This window comes from Salmo salar, chromosome 15 (assembly GCF_965601325.2).
Source record: "Salmo salar chromosome 15, fSalSal1, whole genome shotgun sequence".
Classification (NCBI taxonomy): domain Eukaryota; kingdom Metazoa; phylum Chordata; class Actinopteri; order Salmoniformes; family Salmonidae; genus Salmo; species Salmo salar.
The window spans coordinates 57,440,369-57,459,747 of record NC_138305.1 but is presented as its reverse complement, the minus strand read 5'-3'; the positions used below and the strand labels follow the sequence as shown (position 1 = coordinate 57,459,747).

The 19,379-nt window shown below is 43.1% G+C and overlaps 1 protein-coding gene across 1 annotated transcript in view; it reads right to left on the bottom strand.

Annotated features, from left to right (window-relative positions):
- LOC106571582 (MAM domain-containing glycosylphosphatidylinositol anchor protein 2) overlaps positions 1-19,379 on the bottom strand; it is a 416,194-nt gene that overhangs the window by 39,212 nt on the left and 357,603 nt on the right. The window contains exon 13 of the mRNA XM_014144816.3: positions 5,964-5,984. Within this exon, the coding sequence (XP_014000291.1) occupies positions 5,964-5,984 (21 nt within the window). The remainder of the gene's footprint in view (positions 1-5,963; positions 5,985-19,379) is intronic.

Sequence of the window (19,379 nt, the reverse complement as noted above, 5' to 3'; positions counted from 1 at the left end):
TGTAGACATAAAAATGTTAAACTAGATAGAACCTCCTCATGGTATCCCTATGGCTATAGTAGATCAAATTAAATTGTATTAGTCACATGTGCCGAATACAACAGATGTAGACTTTACTGTGAAATGCTTACTTACGAGCCCATTCCTAACAATGCAGAGATAAAAAGTAAGGAAAATATTTGCTAAATAAAAAAGGAAATAGAAACACAATAAAATAACCATGATGACATTGGCTACTGAGCCATGAATGAATGGCGCTGGTACTTTCTATAATGGGACCTGCTGTTGTATTCTTGTGTTGATCATGTGAATAAACACATGGGTCAATGGGTACTATTATGCATGTCCACCAATGAGAGCAATAAAGCTGAGTTCTCCCAATGAATAGATTCAGATAGCTGACCATTAATCAATCGAGTGGACCATGCTTGACTGCTATACAATGCATTCTATAAGAGGACATTCTGCTGAAGTTAATCATGTGAAAATCAACACGGGTCGATGCATGTGTTTCTAACAAAGAGAGAGCTCTTAGCCTCGCAAAGCCACCTGATCCTGCGATCTTTCATTAAACATTGCACTGATATCTGTGCAACGTTTAATGTAAGCTCGCGGGATCAGGTAGCTTTGCGAGGCTAAGAGCTATGGCTTGAGGAATGTAATCTCTGACCATGAACAACACTATTGAACCATGAATGGTGGCAGTGTATTATATACTGTAAGTTGAAATGCTGTTGTACTACTGTTGAAAAACACATAGATTGTGAATCAAGAGTGGCAATGGGAAGGCCTAAGGCTAGAGTTCAGAGGTTACTGTGAGGTAACCCCAATGGTATTCTCAAAGAGTATTGGCCGTCATCTCAAGTTTGAGAACACACACACGGGAGCAGAAAGGCTGACAGGCATACAAATACACGCACACACTTGAGAGACCCCATTAAATCTATTTTCTAAGCCTAACACTATCACCTCTCGGACATTCATATATAACTCATTATAATGGCGCCGGAGGAGATACTGCCATTTTACAGGGTCCTAACCAATTGTGCTATTTTGTGTGTTTTTTCACATTGTTTGTAACTTATTTTGTACATAATGTTTCTACTACCGTCTCTTATGACCGAAAATAGCTTCTGGATGTCAGAACAGCGATTACTCACCTCGAACTGGACGAAGATTTTTTCTTTAATGATTCTGACGAGAAGGATATATTGTTGTTCCCAGACCAGGCCCAAATCCCCATCATTCGCATGAAGAGAAGACAGAGATACAACAGACCAACGAGCTCCCGAGTGGCACAACAGTCTAAGGCACTGCATCTCAGTGCAAGAGGGGTCACTACAGTCCCTGGTTCCAATCTAGGCTGTATCACATCTGGCCGTGATTGGGAATCCCATAGGGAGGCGCACAATTGGCCCAGCATCGTCCGGGGTAGGCCGTCATTGTAAATAAGAATTTGTTCTTAACTGACTTGCCTAGTTAAATTACGGTTAAACATATAAAAATACAGGGGTGGCAGATCCGGGTCCTTTGTGAGAATTTATTGGTAAGTGGGTAACCTGCCTCTACCATCCGTCCTGTTGGCCAAAGTGCAATCAATGGAGAATAAACTGGATGAGCTCTGTTTGAGACTATCCTACCAACGGGACATTAAAAACGGTAATATTTTATGTTGTGGCTGAACGACGACATAGATAATATACAGTTTACTGGGTTTTCCATGCATCGGTAAGACGAGGTGTGATGGTGTGTGTCTATTTGTCAATAACAGCTGGTGCGCAATGTCTAATATTAAGGAAGTCTCAAGATTTTGCTCGCCTGAGGTAGAGTACCTCATGATAAGCTGTAGACCACACTATCTACCAAGAAAGTTGTCATCTATATTTTTCATAGCTGTCGATTTACCATCAGAAACCGATGCTGGCACTAAGACAGCACTCAACGAGCTATATAAAGCCATAAACAAAGAAGAAAATCCTCATCCAGAAGCGGCGCTCCTAGTGGCCGGGGACTATAATGCAGGCAAACTTAAATCCCTTTTACCTAATTTCTACCAGCATGTCACGTGCAACCAGAGGAAAAAAACTCTAGACCACCTTTATACCACACACAGATGCGTACAAAGCTCTTCCTCGCCCTCCATTTGGCAAATCTGACCATGATTCTATCCTCCTGATTCCTGCTTATGAGAAAAAACTACAGCAGGAAGTACCAGTGACTCGCTCAATAAGAAAGTGGTCACATAACGTGGATACTAAGCTACAGGACTGTTTTGCTAGCACAGACTGGAATATGTTCCGGGATTCATCCAATAGCATTGAGGAGTATAACACCTCAGTCACTGGTTTCATCAATAAGTGTATCGATGACGTCGTCCCCACAGTGACCGCATGTACATATCCCAACCAGAATTAAAGGTAACATCCGCACCAAACTAAATGCTAGAGCTGCCACATTCAAGGAGCGGGACACTAATCCGGACACTTAAGAAATCACTCTATACCCTCAAACGAACCATCAAACAGGCAAATCAACAATATTGACTAAGATTGAATCTTACTACACCGGCTCTGACTCTTGTCGGATGTGGCAGGGCTTGCAAACTATTACGGACTACAAAGGGAAACCCAGCAACGAGCTTCCCAGTGACGCGAGACTACCAAATGTGCTAAATACCTTTTATGCTTGCTTCTAGGCAAGCAACACTAATGAATGCATGAGATCACCAGCTGTTCCAGACAACTTTGTGATCACGCTCTCCGTAGCCGATGTGAGCAAGACCTTTAAACACGTCAACTTTCACAAGGCCACGGGGCCAGACGGATTACCAGGATGTGTACTCAGAGCATGCGCAGACCAACTTGCAAGTGTCTTCACTGACATTTTCAACCTCTACCTAACCGAGTCTGTAATACCAACATGTTTCAAGCAGACCACCATAGTCCCTGTGCCCAACAACGGCAAGGTAACCTGCCTAAATGATTACCGCCCCATAGCACTCACCTTGGTAGCCATTAAGTGCTTTGAAAGGCTGGTCATGGCTCACATCAACACCATCAACCCGGAAACCCCAGACCCACTCTAATTCACATACCACCCCAACAGATCCACAGATGATGCAATCTCAATTGCACTCCACACTACCCTTTCCCACATGGACAAAATTAACACCTATGTGAGAATGCTTTTCATTGACGACATTTCAGCATTCAACACCATAGTGCCCACAAAGCTCATGACTAAACTTAGAACCCAGGGACTAAACATCTCCCTCTGCAAATAGATCCTGGACTTCCTGACGGGCCACCCTCAGGTGGCAAGGGTAGGCAACAACACATTTGCCACGCTGATCCTCAACACGGTGGCCCCTCGGGGGTGCGTGCTTAGTCCCCTCCTGTACTCGCTGTTCACTCACGACTGCGTGGCCAAGCACAACTCTAACACCATCATTTAGTTTGCTGACGACACAACGGTGGTAGGCCTGATCACCGACAACGATGAGACAGCCTATAGCGAGGAGGTCAGAGACCTCTCCAACATGAGCAAGACAAAGGAGCTAATTGCTGACTACAGGAAAAGGAGGGCCAAACACGCCCCCATTCACATTGATGGAGCTGTAGTGAAGCGGGTCGAGAGCTTCAAGTTCCTTGGTGTCTACATCACCAGCAAACTATCATGGTCCAAACACACCAAGACAGTCGTGAAGGGGGCACGACAACACCTTTTCCCCCTCAGGAGACTGAAAAGATTTGGCATGGGTCCTCAGACCAAAGTCATAGACTGTTCTCTATGCTACTGCACGGCAAGCGGTACCGGAGCACCAAGTCTAGGACCAAAAGGCTCCTTAACAGCTTCTACCCCCAAGTAATAAGACTGCTGAACAATTAATCAAATGGCTACCTGGACTATTTGCATTGCTGTTAATTATCAATGCATTGTCACTTTACCCCTACCTACATGTACATATTACCTCGACAAACCTGTACTCCGGCACATTGACTCTGTACCGGTACCCCCTGTATATAGCCTCGTTATTGTTATTTCATTGTGTTACTTTTTTTTCTTTAATGTATTTAGTAAATATTTTCTTAACAATTTTTTTTTAAACTGCATTGTTGATTAAGGGCTTGTAAGTATTCAGCGCATGTGACAAATACAATTTTATTTTATATGGAACAATATAATATGAGATCAATACCATATAATCAGAAGACATTTAGAAATAGAACTGTCCTCAAAGGGTGGGTAAAAAAACAGCATTTAGATTCTAGATACAGGAGCGTGCGATAAATATTCATTGATTTATTAAAAGGTAGCTGGGAGCAGTTTGGAGTGGCGACCTCGGTGGAGGCAGGAGCTCGAGGCTTTACACACGTAGTGGAGAGAAGATGAGGAGGAGAGAGGGAGTGATTGAGAGAGAGAGGAGTGAGAGAAAAAGGGAGAGCAAGACACACACACACACACACACACACACACACACACACACACACACACACACACACACACACACACACACACACACACACACACACACACACACACACACACACACACACACAGAGAGAGTGTGTGTGTGGCCCAGCTAAGACAGCCAGAAAGAGAGAGATGGGCCTCAGCTCTTGACTCCTCTCCCCTCCAGCCTTCAGGCATGCAGATCTAAATGGGGGTCTGGCCCCTAGAGTCTCGCTGGTAATGTCAATCCACTGTAAGCTAAGCTAAATGGACCTGGGCCTTACTGGAGATAGAAGGGGGATTAGGAGGGGAGGACTGGGGGGGAATGAGGTGATGAGGACGAGGAGATGGAAAATGGGGAGGAGGACGAGGAGGGGGTTTGGAGGGGAGGATCAGCGAGGAGGAGGTGTGCAGATCAGATGTGTAGTTTAGATAAGATTGGCTGCGATCTATAGGGGGCTTGATAATGATGCTGGTAATGATTATATTTGGGATTTGTATGCGGTAATGGCTGCTAACCCAACACATTAACACAATACACTTCGGCAAATGAGTGCTTGTGAAGTAGGAAGTAGTAAATGTGGAGTTTCCTGTAATAAGATACTGTAGCGGGAATGTACATGGCACCTGATTATCACATAATGTGCGAAACATTGGAGAGAACACATGAAATGCATTACTAACAAGCACTATACACATGCATGCACGCACACACCCACCCACCCTTCACCCCATGCCCACATCTACACACAATGAAAATTACTATCTCTCCTCCACACATTGTTCCTACAGAATATTAAGCAGCTCTTCCCAGTGTAGTTACAGTGAGCTCCAAAAGTATTGGCGCAGTGATCCATTTTTGTTGTTTTAGCTCCATACTCCAGCACTTTGGATTTGAAATGACTATGAGGTTAAAGTGTAGACGGTACAAATCATACCCCCAAGACATGTTAACCTCTTACCACTACAACAGGGCACAAAATAATCTGAAACACAACCAAAACAAATGCATCCAACAAAGGTGTAGAGTCACAAACTTGATGTAGTCATTGCGTACTATGAATATGGGACCAATTACTTCACTTTTTACTACTTTAATACACGTACAGTATAAGTGAATTTGTCCCAATACTTTTTGTCCCCTAAAATGTGGGACTACGTACAAAAAGCTCTGTAATTTCGGTTCACCTGATATGAATGAAAATACCCTCAAAAGCTGGCAGTCTGCACTTTAACTTCCTAGTCATTGTATCATTTCGAATCGAAAGTGCTGGAGTACAAAGCCAAAACAAACAAAAAATGGTCACTGTCCCAATACTTTTGGAGCTCACTGTATATAGAAAATTACAGTAGAACTACTCCACAGGACTCTCCACAACCAACAAGTCTCCATGTTCCTCCCAGGGCTTATCAGCTCTGCCTAGTTCAGGTCTGAGGGATGTTCCTCATAAAGTTCAGAAACATGCTAAGTGATTGGTCAGACTTAATGAATAAATAAAGCTGTCACTTACTCAGGTGAGGGTTGACAGGAGCTGAAAAACAAAATGGCAGAAAGAGAGGGAGAGAAAGCTATTAGTAAACAATACAATAGTGTTCCATCATTTAAACAGCAGTTTGCTGACAATGGTTTGGGTTTTGTCTTTGACGTGTGCTGACTCACAATAGATCATAACGTCATAGTACACAAACAGTGTGCACCTTAACGTTATTAACAGAAAGATGTAATGACTGAAAATAAGAAGCATCTGGTAAACTTTGAAGTCTGTTTCCTGATGGCCATCATCTCAACTTCTACATTCTCTCAGAGTACAATTAGCTGTAGAGTTTCAATCCCCCATTGGAAGTGGAAATGTTAATCAACTTTTAAATGTCATAACTGATAGAGAAATCATCTCCAGTGCAGCATACACAATCATTATCAGAGTTAAATATTGGAAGGGATCCAATAACAAATGAAAGACATTTGAAATAAGAGGATACTGTACAAATCTGAAATCTGTCCACACGCACGCATGCACGTACACACACACTTCCCCCTCTTTGCTATCTCTATCTACTGTGTGAGATTGGGATTACTAAGAATAGCCCGACCACATTAATGAGCTTATAAATAAAACAGATTATCACTATTACCCTTTACTTGCCTTGCTGATGTCCTTAACCAAGGTGACTTCCACTAACAAGCGCCCTAACTTAATTAAATGCATGTGAGGCACAGAATGTGTGAATATGTGAAGTGATGAGGAAAAACGTAAGGCCTTGTATAACTTTTAACTAGGGCCTAGAGTTTTTCCTGGTCACATAGACAGGAAAAACTCAACCCTATAAATGATATCCGGCAACCCACTGGTGACCTGTCTGTCATACCATCCTCATCACGACAGTTACATAAACACGAGAAGAACTACTGCGGTGAAATTCCACATAAGATGGATGCTCCAGTCCAGTACAGTGTTCCTCTATTAAAATACCCGTCAGGGTCATTATGCATTCCACCTGCCTCTTCTCTGCCTGGCTTCTTCAACATTCCTCATTGATCATTTCAGAGGGTTTAGCTCCGTGGCAAACACAGAAACGTCAAGGGTAAAAAAACACGGTTTGTTTCAATATAAACCAGTTAGCCCTGCAGTAAATGTTTTGCGGAGTAAATACAATTTAAGCTGTCAGGAAGATGCATGACGTTTTTAATGATCGATTCCTGTCCCTGTGAATAGATGTGATACATCAGCTTAACTGCACAACTGTGTTACCTTTTACCAATGTTAGGTTCTAAATGAACCAAGTAAAAACTCACGGACGATTAGTAAAGCTCAAACCAAGTTTATTCACCCACTGGGTCATACAGCTGCATAAGACAAAGACATGGTTCCACCAGCCCCAGTATATATACCCCAATTTGCGTGTGGTGTCCTCCTTCCCTTTAAACATTACATCTTCATTGCTAGGCAGGAAGTTAAGTGACGTGGGCAATAAACTGTTCCTTCTCCCTTAATGTGACCTGAGCTGACCTTGGCCCCCATTCCTCACTAAACCACCTCTCTCCACCCTTATCAGTGACTGCAACCATGTGATTGCCTTTCCTTTACTCAGTACATTCCAAGCTTAATTGCCTCCACTATACACATTCCTCGTACAAATAACCATTAACTTCTGGTCTAGAAACCTGACTATGGGACTCATTATTTCAAGTTTAGGAGTCAGAACCCATCACCAACAATGATTGATGGAACACAGCGATGAATTGATTTGAATCCACTCGATTAAAACAAGCAATAACAAATCATCCCCACAAAGAAAACATGTGTAAAGGAATATTGATTAAGAATTGAAGGGCCAGTCGGGTCTCTTATACACTGAGGCAAACTGAAAGGCCTGAGCGAACGTTATAGAATATGTAATAGAACACATTTTTCTGACTCATTGTTGCCATTTAGCTACAAGGACAGCTGTTTCTCAATCCATAACAATAAAAGGGAGAAGGACAGGAAATAAGAGATAGTAGAACAGAGGAAAGAGGAGAGGAAGGGGAAGGGAGAGGATGATGGACTATAACTAAAAGTGTCTGAAGTTGGAAAGAGGAGGGGGGAGGAAAGAGAATAGGAAAGGAGGGGGGAAGACAATAGACAAGAGGAGAGGATGATAAGAGAGGAGAAGAAAGGAGAAGAGAGGAGTGGACAGAAAAGGAGAGAATAAAAGCAATAAGGACAGTTTTAATCTTTCTGGACAGTTTCACACATCACCATCACTGTAGCATGATGTACTACAGTACTCATAAAGCCAAAACACGACCAAACGTGAAGGCAATTCTTTTATAAAGGCTTCCATATTCCATTGAAACCAGTAGCCTATTTCTTTCATGATCTATTGGTTTTAAAATCAACTTTCTTTTATTGTCCAGTAGCCAAAAGGCACAATTCTAGTCATATTACAACTTTCTAAAGGATATTTTCATCACTGTCTCAAGAAACCAACGGTGCGCTTTTGACAACAGTGTTTTCCCGCTAATTGCATTATGGAACGCACATTCGCGCATAGCCTACTGCATTGCTGCACTTATGTAAATCAAATCAAATCAAATGTATTTATATAGCCCTTCTTACATCAGCTGATATCTCAAAGTGCTGTACAGAAACCCAGCCTAAAACCCCAAACAGCAAGCAATGCAGGTGTAGAAGCACGGTGGCTAGGAAAACTCCCTAGAAAGGCCAAAACCTAGGAAGAAACCTAGAGAGGAACCAGGCTATGAGGGGTGGCCAGTCCTCTTCTGGCTGTGCCGGGTGGAGATTATAACAGCACATGGCCTAGATGTTCAAATGTTCATAAATGACCAGCATGGTCAAATAATAATAATCATAGTAGTTGTCGAGGGTGCAACAAGTCAGTAACACAAGAGTAAGTGTCAGTTGGCTTTTTCATTGCCGATCTTTGAGAGTATCTCTACCGCTCCTGCTGTCTCTAGAGAGTTGAAAACAGCAGGTCTGGGACAGGTAGCACGTCCGGTGAATAGGTCAGGGTTCCAGCAGGTCTGGAACATCATTATGTAAAGACATAATAGTTTATCAACATTTTGAAGCTAAACGTTCTGATCTGTTGCATCAGCATCATTGCTTTTTGTAATTTCTTCTATGTAGCCTAGGCCTACTGGTTGTATGAATCTGGGATCTATCATCCCAGAAATGTCCCAGTTTGTTTGGAAAAGGCTACTTATATCACACACAGAACGAGAAGCTGACCAATAGACTAGGTCAACTTTTGTACTATGAGGGATAGTAGATTGACATAGGCTAGTGATTTTGCTGTTCATTACTCATCTTGTTGGCTGAGGAAAAGCAAAAGTGTAGTTATTCTAACTGCACACTGTGTTAATCCTCGAATTGCATGTTCTGTTAAAATAGGTTAATAACTATAATTTAAATGTGATTTCTGTCATTCTGAGCATCGTGGGTGGACACCCTAATCAGGTTACACACCCAATGCATACTGGTAAATTAACCTCTTGACGGTCGCCTAGGATAGGGGGCGCCACAGCGCATTTTGAAAGAAATTCGTGCCCATTTTAAACGGCCTACTACTCAAACTCAGAAGCTAGGATATGCATATAATTAATACTTGTGGATAGAAAACACCCTAAAGTTTCTAAAACTGTTTGAATGGTGTCTGTGAGTATAACAGAACTCATATGGCAGTCAAAACCCCGAGACAGATCAAAACAGGAAGTGGAATTCTGAATTGCGGACTCAACTTCATCACGTTGCCGTCAACGTGAGCTATGGTTCATTGAGCACTTCCTATTGCTTCCACTAGATGTCCCCAGTCTTTACAAAGTGATTTGAGTCTCCTACTGTGAAAACTGACAGAATGACACGCTGTGGAACGTGGTCACACGGAGAGGGCCATCACCATTATGACGCCGGCGCCACTGGCTACCCTCCCCTTTCGAAACGTTTATAAAGACAATGCAATCGTCCCCCTTGAATCTTATTGGAGCTCTGGTTGAAAAAGGCCCTAAAGATTTATGTTATACAACGTTTGACATGTTTGAACGAACCTAAATAAGAAAAAAATGCATTTTGTTGAAAGAATAGTCCCGCGGCCACGGAGCTTTTGGTGCAGCCTTCAGAACGCGCTAACAACAACAAGCTAATGGAACATAAAGGATTAACTTTTTCGAATGAAAATACATTTGTTGTGGACCTGGGATTCCTGGAAGTGCCTAAGGATGAAGATAATCAAAGGTAAGGGATTATTGACAATAGTATACAAGACTAGATTTGATATGCGATTGTTCCAAGATGGCGCTGACCTGTATTGCTAGCCTATTGTTCTGAGTATCGCATCCCCTTTTATCGCAAAGTGTGATTACCCAGTAAAGTTATTTTTAAATCTGGCATTACAGGTGCTTTCAAGAGATATTCATCTATAAATCTTAGAATGACAATATTACATTTTAAAAATGTTTTCGAATATTAATTTAGTAAATTGTAGCGCTGTTTCATCGGATGCATTTGAGGGAAAATAGTTAGTCAACGTTACGCACCGATGTAAAATGCTGTTTTTATATATAAATATGAACTTTATCGAACAAAATAATGTATGTATTGTGTAACATGATGTCCTAGGTGTGTCATCTGATGAAGATTGTCAAAGGTTAGTGCTGCATTTAGCTGTTTTTTGGTTATTTGTGATGCATGTGGTTGGTCGGAAAATGGCTATGTGGCTACTTTTACGATATACTCCTCTAACATAATCTAATGTTTTGCTTTTGCTGTAAAGCCTTTTTGAAATCGGACAACGTGGTTCGATTCAGGAGAGGTGTATCTATAAAACGATATCATTTGAAAAAAAAAATGAAATTAGTTTTTAGTAAATTTTGTTATGCTAATGGCGATAGGATTTTTCGCTGGATGAGGCCGCACAGGGGTTAAAATGATGCCGGTCAAATGTCCATCACCACATTTTCTGAATGGAAACCCTATATTCGGGATCTTACTAAACACGTTCCTAAAGCTAACCCTATAGTGTCCCGTCTCCTTGTTAATACAATCACCTTCATCTTGAAAGTGTTTAATGTATATTACTCTTCTTCGATATTCTCTTTCTTTTAGTCCAAGAGCCCTTTGACAAAGTCCAGCTAATAAAGAGTTGTTTATTATGAAGTTATACTGTAACTGAGCATGGCTGTACACGAGACAGTTCTATGACTTGACCGGCCTAGACATTCTATATTGTGTTAGGGCTGGGTAGGGCCTGTTTTTTCATCAATAACTAGAATACAGGCAGGGCTCGGGTATCACTAAATTGATCACTAACATTTTGAAGCTGAGCCATTTGCTCGTGCTCTGCTGTGCAGTACAGTCATATCTGACTAAGATCAAAACATGGTGCCAGATGGGCTTCAACCTCACCAAATATAAGACAGGAGAGATTATTGTCAGAGTTTAAAGTGACGAAAAGTAGCTAACAGCTAACTGCTCTTTCATGTCTCTTCATTGAGCAGAGCAGCCCCAACAGAGCCATGTCAGAATATTTTTGTTGTTGTTTGCATCTCAATATTACACTTTATATACATCACAGAAGACTGAAATATAACAAAACCGTTTGACATAGAAACACCGGATTTTCGCCTTTATAAAAAATTATATGTTTTTGAATTATGAAATTATAAAATACATTAATCATATTCCACCCATTAGGCCACAAGGGGGAGATTTGGTCATTTGATTGCAGGAAAGGGCTACATGCTATAGCTGTGGGCCTGCGAAACAGATGCTGCTGAATTTCTGACAGAGTTCTATTATTTTATTCTCTAGTGAGCACTCCCAGGCTGTTCTCTCCACACTCTCCTTCGCCCTCTCTTTCCCCCTTTCTTTCCACACTCCCCTTCCCCCTCTCTTTACCCCTTTCCACCTCTACCTCTTTTTCAGGCCTTGCTTATGAAAATATGCTAAGTTTGACTGTTATTTTACTTGCAACCTCTGAGTCACACAGCCTCAGTTTTAATGAATGTGTGGTTCAGTCATATCTTCCCCCCTCTGCCCTTCAACACCTTCACCCACAAGCACACACACACACACAAACACAAGCGCACACACACACACACACGAAAATGACTGTTAATCTGGGTAAGGTGTTGGGGGATGTGTTCTAGATCATCCTCTCAGCCAATCAGGGCTGTGTATGTAAATATCTTCAAATTTGTTTCCTAATGCCCACACGATTAGACTGAGCATTTCAAGGGCCAAAAGGAGGCTCAGGGAAATAAATGATGACAAATATGTTTTGGAGTTATTTTCATTAAATAAAACACACACAGTGATGATTTAAGAATTAAGAGAATAATATATTTCCATCTCTATCTCGTACAGTAATTGTTTTTTGAAAGTGAAAAGTGAACCGAGTTAGCCTATGACAAGACGAAATAGGCCTAATGAAAATTAGCACAGCATGCTTAAAAATAATTTGGTCTGATTGTCCAGGTTTAGACAGTGAAGGAAAATGAAGACTCAAGTTTTTAAATTAGTCTTTTCACACCACTGACAAGACAGTCCAATGTCTGTAAACAAGACGCTGTAGTTGCCAAACAATAAGTTGTGAATGTCCCATCAAAGACATTGCGTTCATTGTAGCATAGTCATTTGAGGTGCCTTCTTGAACACTATAGGCTGAAAATTGTGTCATACTGTGTGAACTATGGGTGCTAAGAGCTTCCAGGCAAGCTGTGAAACCATTTCTCAATGGCACTTGTGTGCATTTCATCATGGAGAGTAAACGGTTCAATCAATAATCAAGTTAGTTAGGGATAGTGCTTATGAGTGTACTCTTCGCTTGTACACTTGCAGGTACACTTCTTAGCAATGTCTTGTACAAATGCCCTGTACTGAGTCAGTATACTCTAATGCATTACTAGACTAACTAGATTTGACAATCTACTGGAGTTCTAGAAATAAGTGGAAGCTTGGTATGTGATTACAGTTAGTGTTTCCCAAATGGCACCCTATTCACTATGTAGTGCACTACTTTTGACCAGAGCCCAGCCCTGGTCAACCCAATACGGAAAAGTAATATATAGCCCTATTTGGTCTTATATATCAAAGAAGTGACGTATATTTAAAAATATATTATTATATATTTAAGACCCATATATAAATGTGACATACAGTGCATTCGGAAAGTATTCAGACCCCCTTGACTTTTCCGCATTTTGTTGCGTTACAGCCTTATTCCAAAATTGATTAAATTGATTTTTTCCCATCAATCTACACACGATACCCCATAATGACAAAACAAACACAGGTTTTTAGAAATGTTTGCACATTTATTAAAGATAAAACACTGAAATATCACATTTACATTAGGTATTCAGACCCTTTATTCAGTACTTGTTGAAGCACCTTTGGCAGCGATTAAAGCCTTGAGTCTTCTTGGGTATGACGCTACAAGCTTTGCACACCTGTATTTGGGGAGTTTCTCCCATCCCGAGAGCTCTGGATTAGGTTTTCATCAAAGATCTCTCTATACTTTGCTCTGTTCATCTTTCCCTGGATCCTGACTAGTCTCCCAGTCCCTGCCACTGAAAAACATCCCCATAGCATGATGCTGCCACCACCATCCCTCACCGTAGGGATGGTATTGGCCAGGTGATGAGTGGTGCTTGGTTTCCTCCAGACGTGACGCTTGGCATTCATACCAAAGAGTTCAATCTTGGTTTCATCAGACCAGATCATTTAGTTTCTCATGGTCTGAGAGTCTTTTAGGTGCCTTTTGGCAAACTCCAAGCGGGCTGTCATGTGGCTTTTACAGAGGTGTGGCTTCTGTCTGGCCACTCTGAAATAAAGGCCTGATTGGTGGAGTGCTACAGAGATGGTTGTCCTTCTGGAAGGTTCTCCCATCTCTACAGAGGAACTATGGAGCTCTGTCAGAGTGACCATTGGGTTTCTGGTCTCCTCCCTGACTAAGGCCCTTCTCCCCCGATTGCTCAGTTTGGCGGGGGAGCCATCTCTAGGAAGAGTCTTGGTGGTTCCTGTCACCATCGCCGTAATAACATTCAGACCAAAGCGCAGCGTGATATGGGTTCCACATGTTTATTGAATGAAACGCACAAAAACAAAGAACGAACGAAACGTGAAGCAAATTAAGTGCTCACAGGCAACTACACATAAACAAGATCCCACAAAACACAGTGGGGAAATGGCTGCCTAAATATGATCCCCAATCAGAGACAACGAAAAACAGCTGCCTCCGATTGGGGACCATACCAGGCCAACATAGAAATAAACAACCTAGATTACCCACCCTAGTCACACCCCGACCTAACCAAAATAGAGAATAAAAAGGCTCTCTATGGTCAGGGCGTGACAGTACCCCCCCAAAGGTGCGGACTCCAGCCGCAAAACCTGACTCTATAGGGGAGGGTCCGGGTGGGCATCTAGCGTCGGTGGCGGCTCCGGTTCAGGTCGTAACCCCCGCCCAGACCGCGGATCCGGCCATGGCACCGGGCTGAACGCCGTGCCTGGACTGGGCACTGGCGCAGAAGAAGGCTCCGACCATGGAGCTGGGTTGGACGCCGTGCCTGGACTGGGCACCGGTGCAGAGGAAGGCTCCTGCCTTGGATCGGGACTGGACGCCGTGCCTGGACTGGGCACCGGCGCAAAGGAGGGCTCCGGCCATTGAGCGGGACTGGACACCAGCGTGGAGGAAAGGTCCTGCCCTGGATCTGGACTGGACACCTTGCTTGGAAGCTCCGGACAGTTGACCCTCGCTGGAGGTTCCGGACCGTGGACCGTTGCAGGAGGTTCCGGACTGGGGACCGTTGCAGGAGGTTCCGGACTGGGGACCGTTGCAGGAGGTTCCGAACTGGGGACCGTCGCCAGAAGCTCTGGACTGTGGACCGTCGCCGGAAGCTCTGGACTGTGAATGCGCACTGGAATCCTAGTGCGTGGAGCCGATGCAGGGGGCACCGGACTGGTGACACGCACTTCAGGACGAGTGCGTGGAGCAGGCACAGGACGTACCGGACTGAGGAGGCGCACTGGAGGCCTGATGCGTGGGACCGGCACAGGTTGCACCGGACTGGTGACACGCTCTTCAAGGAAAGTGCGAGGAGCTGGCACAGGACGTACTGGGCTGTGGAGGCGCACTGGAGACCTGGTGCGTAGAGCCGGCACAAATTGTACCGGAACGATGACACACTTCGTCCGGCGAGTGCGGGGAGCTGGCACAGGACGTACTGGGCTGTGGAGGCGCACTGAAGACCTGGTGCGTAGAGCCGGCACAAATTGTAACGGAATGATGACACACATCGCACGGTGAGTGCGGGGAGCTGGCACAGGATGTACTGGGCTGTGGAGGCGCACTGGTGACCTGGTGCGTAGAGCCGGCACACATGGTACCGGACAGATGACACGCTCCTCAAGGCAAGTGCGGAGAGCTGGCACAGGACGTACAGGGCTGGGGAGGCGTACTGGAGACTTGGTGCGGGGAGCCGGCACAGATTTTACCAGACTGATAGCACGCTCCTCAGGACGAGTACGGAGAGCTGACTCAGGTGGCATCAAACTGATAACACGCTCCTTAGGGCGAATGTCAGGCATCAAACACCAACACAACTCTTTCCTTCCTCTCTCCTCCAATTTCTCCATCAACTCACTGACGGTCTCTGACTCTCTCCGTTCACTCTCCTCCAATTTCTCCATCTTCTCCCAGACTGGCTCTGGTTCACTCCTCGGCTCCGCCGACCACCCCGTGTGCCCCCCGCAATCAGAGACAACGAAAAACAGCTGCCTCTGATTGGGGACCATACCAGGCCAACATAGAAATAAACAACCTAGATTACCCACCCTAGTCATACCCCGACCTAACCAAAATAGAGAATAAAAAGGCTCTGACAGTTCCAAACTTCTTCCATGGAGGCTACTGTGTTCCTGGGGACCTTCAATGCTGCAAAAATGTTTTGGTACACTTCCCCAGATCTGTTCCTCGACACAATCCTGTCTCCGAGCTCTACGGACAATTCCTTTGACCTCATGACTTGGTTTTTGCTCTAACATGCATGTCAACTGTGGGACCTTACATAGACAGGTGTGTGCCTTTCCAAATCATGTCCAATCATTTGAATTTAACACAGGTGGACTCCAATCAAGTTGTAGAAACATCTCAAGGATGATCAATGGAAAACAGGATGGATCTGACCCCAATTTCAAGACTCATAGCAAAGGTTCTGAATACTTACAGTTGAAGTCGGAAGTTTACATACACTTAGGTTGGAGTCATTAAAGCTCGTTTTTCAACCACTCCACAAATTTCTTGTTAATAAACTATAGTTTTGGCAAGTCGGTTAGGACATCTACTTCGTGCATGACACAAGTAATTTTTCCAACAATTGTTTACAGACAGATTAGTTCACTTATAATTCACTGTATCACAATTCCAGTTGGTCAAAAGTTCACATACACTAAGTTGACTGCCTTTAAACAGCTTGGAAAATTCCAGAAAATGATGTCATGGCTTTAGTAGCTTCAGATAGGCTAATTGACATGATTTGAGTCAATTGGAGCTGTGCCTGTGGATGTATTTCAAGGCTTACCCTCAAACTCAGTGCCTCTTTGCTTGACATCATGGTAAAATCAAAAGAAATCAGCCAAGACCTCAGGAAAACAAATTGTAGACCTCCACAAGTCTGGTTCATCCTTGGGAGCAATTTCCAAATGCCTGAAGGTACCACGTTAATCTGTACAAACAATAGTACGCAAGTATAAACACCATGGGACCACGCAGCCATCATACCGCTCGACTACGGTTTGCAACTGCACATGGGGACAAAGATCATACTTTTTGGAGAAATGTCCTCTAGTCTGATGAAACAAAAATGGAACTGTTTGGTCATAATGACTATCGTTATGTTTGGAGGAAAAAGGGGGAGGCCTGCAAGCCGAAGAACACCATCCCAACCATGAAGCACGGGGGTGGCATCATCATGTTGTGGGGGTGCTTTGCTGCAGGAGGGTCTGGTGCAATTCATAAAATAGATGGCATCATGAGGCAGGAAAATGATGTGGATATATTGAAGCAACATCTCAAGACATCAGTCAGGAAGTTAAAGCTTGGTTGCAAATGGGTCTTCCAAATGGACAATGACCCCAAGCATACTTCCAAAGTTGTGCCAAAATGGCTTAAGGACAATAATGTCAAGGTATTGGAGTGACCATCACAAAGCCCTGACCTCAATCCTATAGAAAATTTGTGGGCAAAACTGAAAAAGCATGTGCGAGCAAGGAGGCCTACAAACCTGACTCAGTTACATAAGCTCTGTCAGGAGGAATGGGCAAAAATTCACCCAACTTATTGTGAGAAGCTTGTGGAAGGCTAACTTAAGTCAAGGCATTTTTACTAGGATTAAATGTCAGGAATTGTGAAAAACTGAGTTTAAATGTATTTGGCTAAGGTGTACGTAAACGTCTGACTTCAACTGTATATGGGCAAGAGCAGAAATTATGTTTACAAATAGTCAAACTTTGTTTCATGCCGCATTTAAAAAAAAATCACTAACGGGTGTAGATTTGAGCGTTCTGTGTTGATACAAATGTAGTGAATTTGTTATTGGCATAAAAAGACGAAGAAACTCATACAAAACATTGCCACATTAGTAAACAATGTGGTAGAGCAGGGTCACAAGGTATTACATGGTAAAGTACAACCAGCTAAACAAGACATAACATATTTGGGGGTTTCGATAACAATGCGACTCAGGAAAACCCTAGGAGTTTTAATCTTGTGAGACACATTATTTTGGTTTATTTTAAAATAGATTTATTGAATTGACGACAGGGAGGAAGAGATAACAGAGTAATGTTTGTTTTGACTATAATTAAAGAAAATGTTCACCTGGTAACGCAACATTAGACGGAAAGACAGAGATTGTAGAGAGCTTTCTGAGTTTAAGGAAAGAGATGTAGACTAGTGAAAGTAACAAAGGAAAATACAGTGCCTTGCAAAAGTTTTCACCCCCTTGGTATTTTTCCTATTTTGTTGCCTTACAATCTGGAATTAAAATAGATTTTTGGGGGGTTTGTATAATTTGATTTACACAACATGTCTACCACTTTGAAGATGCAAAATATTTTTTATTGTGAAACAAACAAGAAATAAGACAAAAAAAACGGACAACTTGAGCGTGCATAACTATTCACCCCCCCAATGTCAATACTTTGTAGAGCCACCTTTTGCAGCAATTACAGCTGCAAATCTCTTGGGATATGTCTCTAAAAGCTTGGCACATCTAGCCACTGCGATTTTTGCCCATTCTTCAAGGCAAAACTGCTCCAGCTCCTTCAAGTTGGATGGGTTCCTGCTGGTTTACAGCAATCTTTGTCATACCACAGATTCTCAATTGGATTGAGGTCTGGGCTTTGACTAGGCCATTCCAAGATATTTAAATGTTTCCAATTAAACCACTTGAGTGTTGCTTTAGCAGTATTCTTAGGTTCATTGTCCCGCTGGAAGTTGAACCTCCGTCCCAGTCTCAAATCTCTGGAAGACTGAAACAGTTTTCCCTGTATTTAGCGCCATCCATCATTCCTTCAATTCTGACCAGTTTCCCAGTCCCTGCCGATGAAAAACATCCCCACAGCATGATGCTGTCACCACCATGCTTCACTATTGGGATGATGTTCTTGAGGTGATGAGAGGTGTTGGGTTTGTGCCAGACATAGCGTTTTCCATGATGGCCAAAAAGCTCAATTTAGGTCTCATCTGACCAGAGTGCCTTCTTCCATATGTTTGGGGAGTCTCCCACATACCTTTTGGCAAACACCAAATGTATTTGCTTATTATTTTCTTTAAGACATTGCTTTTTTTCTGGCCACTTCCATAAAGCCCAGCTCTGTGGAGTGTATGGCTTAAAGTAGTCCTATGGACAGATACTCTAATCTCCACAGTGGAGCTTTGCAGCTCCTTCAGGGTTATCTTTGATCTCTTTGTTTCCTCTCTGATTAATGCTCTCCTTGCTTGGTCCGTGAGTTTTGGTGGTTGGTCCTCTCTTGGCAGGTTTGTTGTGGTGCCATATTCTTTCCATTTTTTAATAATTAATTGAATGGTGATCCGTGGGATGTTCAAAGTTTCTGATATTTTTTATAACCCAACCCTGATCTGTACTTCTCCACAACTTTGTCTCTGACCTGTTTGGAGAGCTCGTTGGTCTTCATGGTGCCGCTTGCTTGGTGGTGCCCCTTGCTTAGTGGTGTTGCAGACTCTGGGGCCTTTCAGAACAGGTGTATATATACTGAGATCATGTGACAGATCATGTGACACTTAGATTGCACACAAGTGGACTTCATTTAACTAATTATGTGACTTCTGAAGGTAACTGGTTGCACCAGATCTTATTTAGGGGCTTCATAGCAAAGGGGTGAATACATATGTATGCACAATCT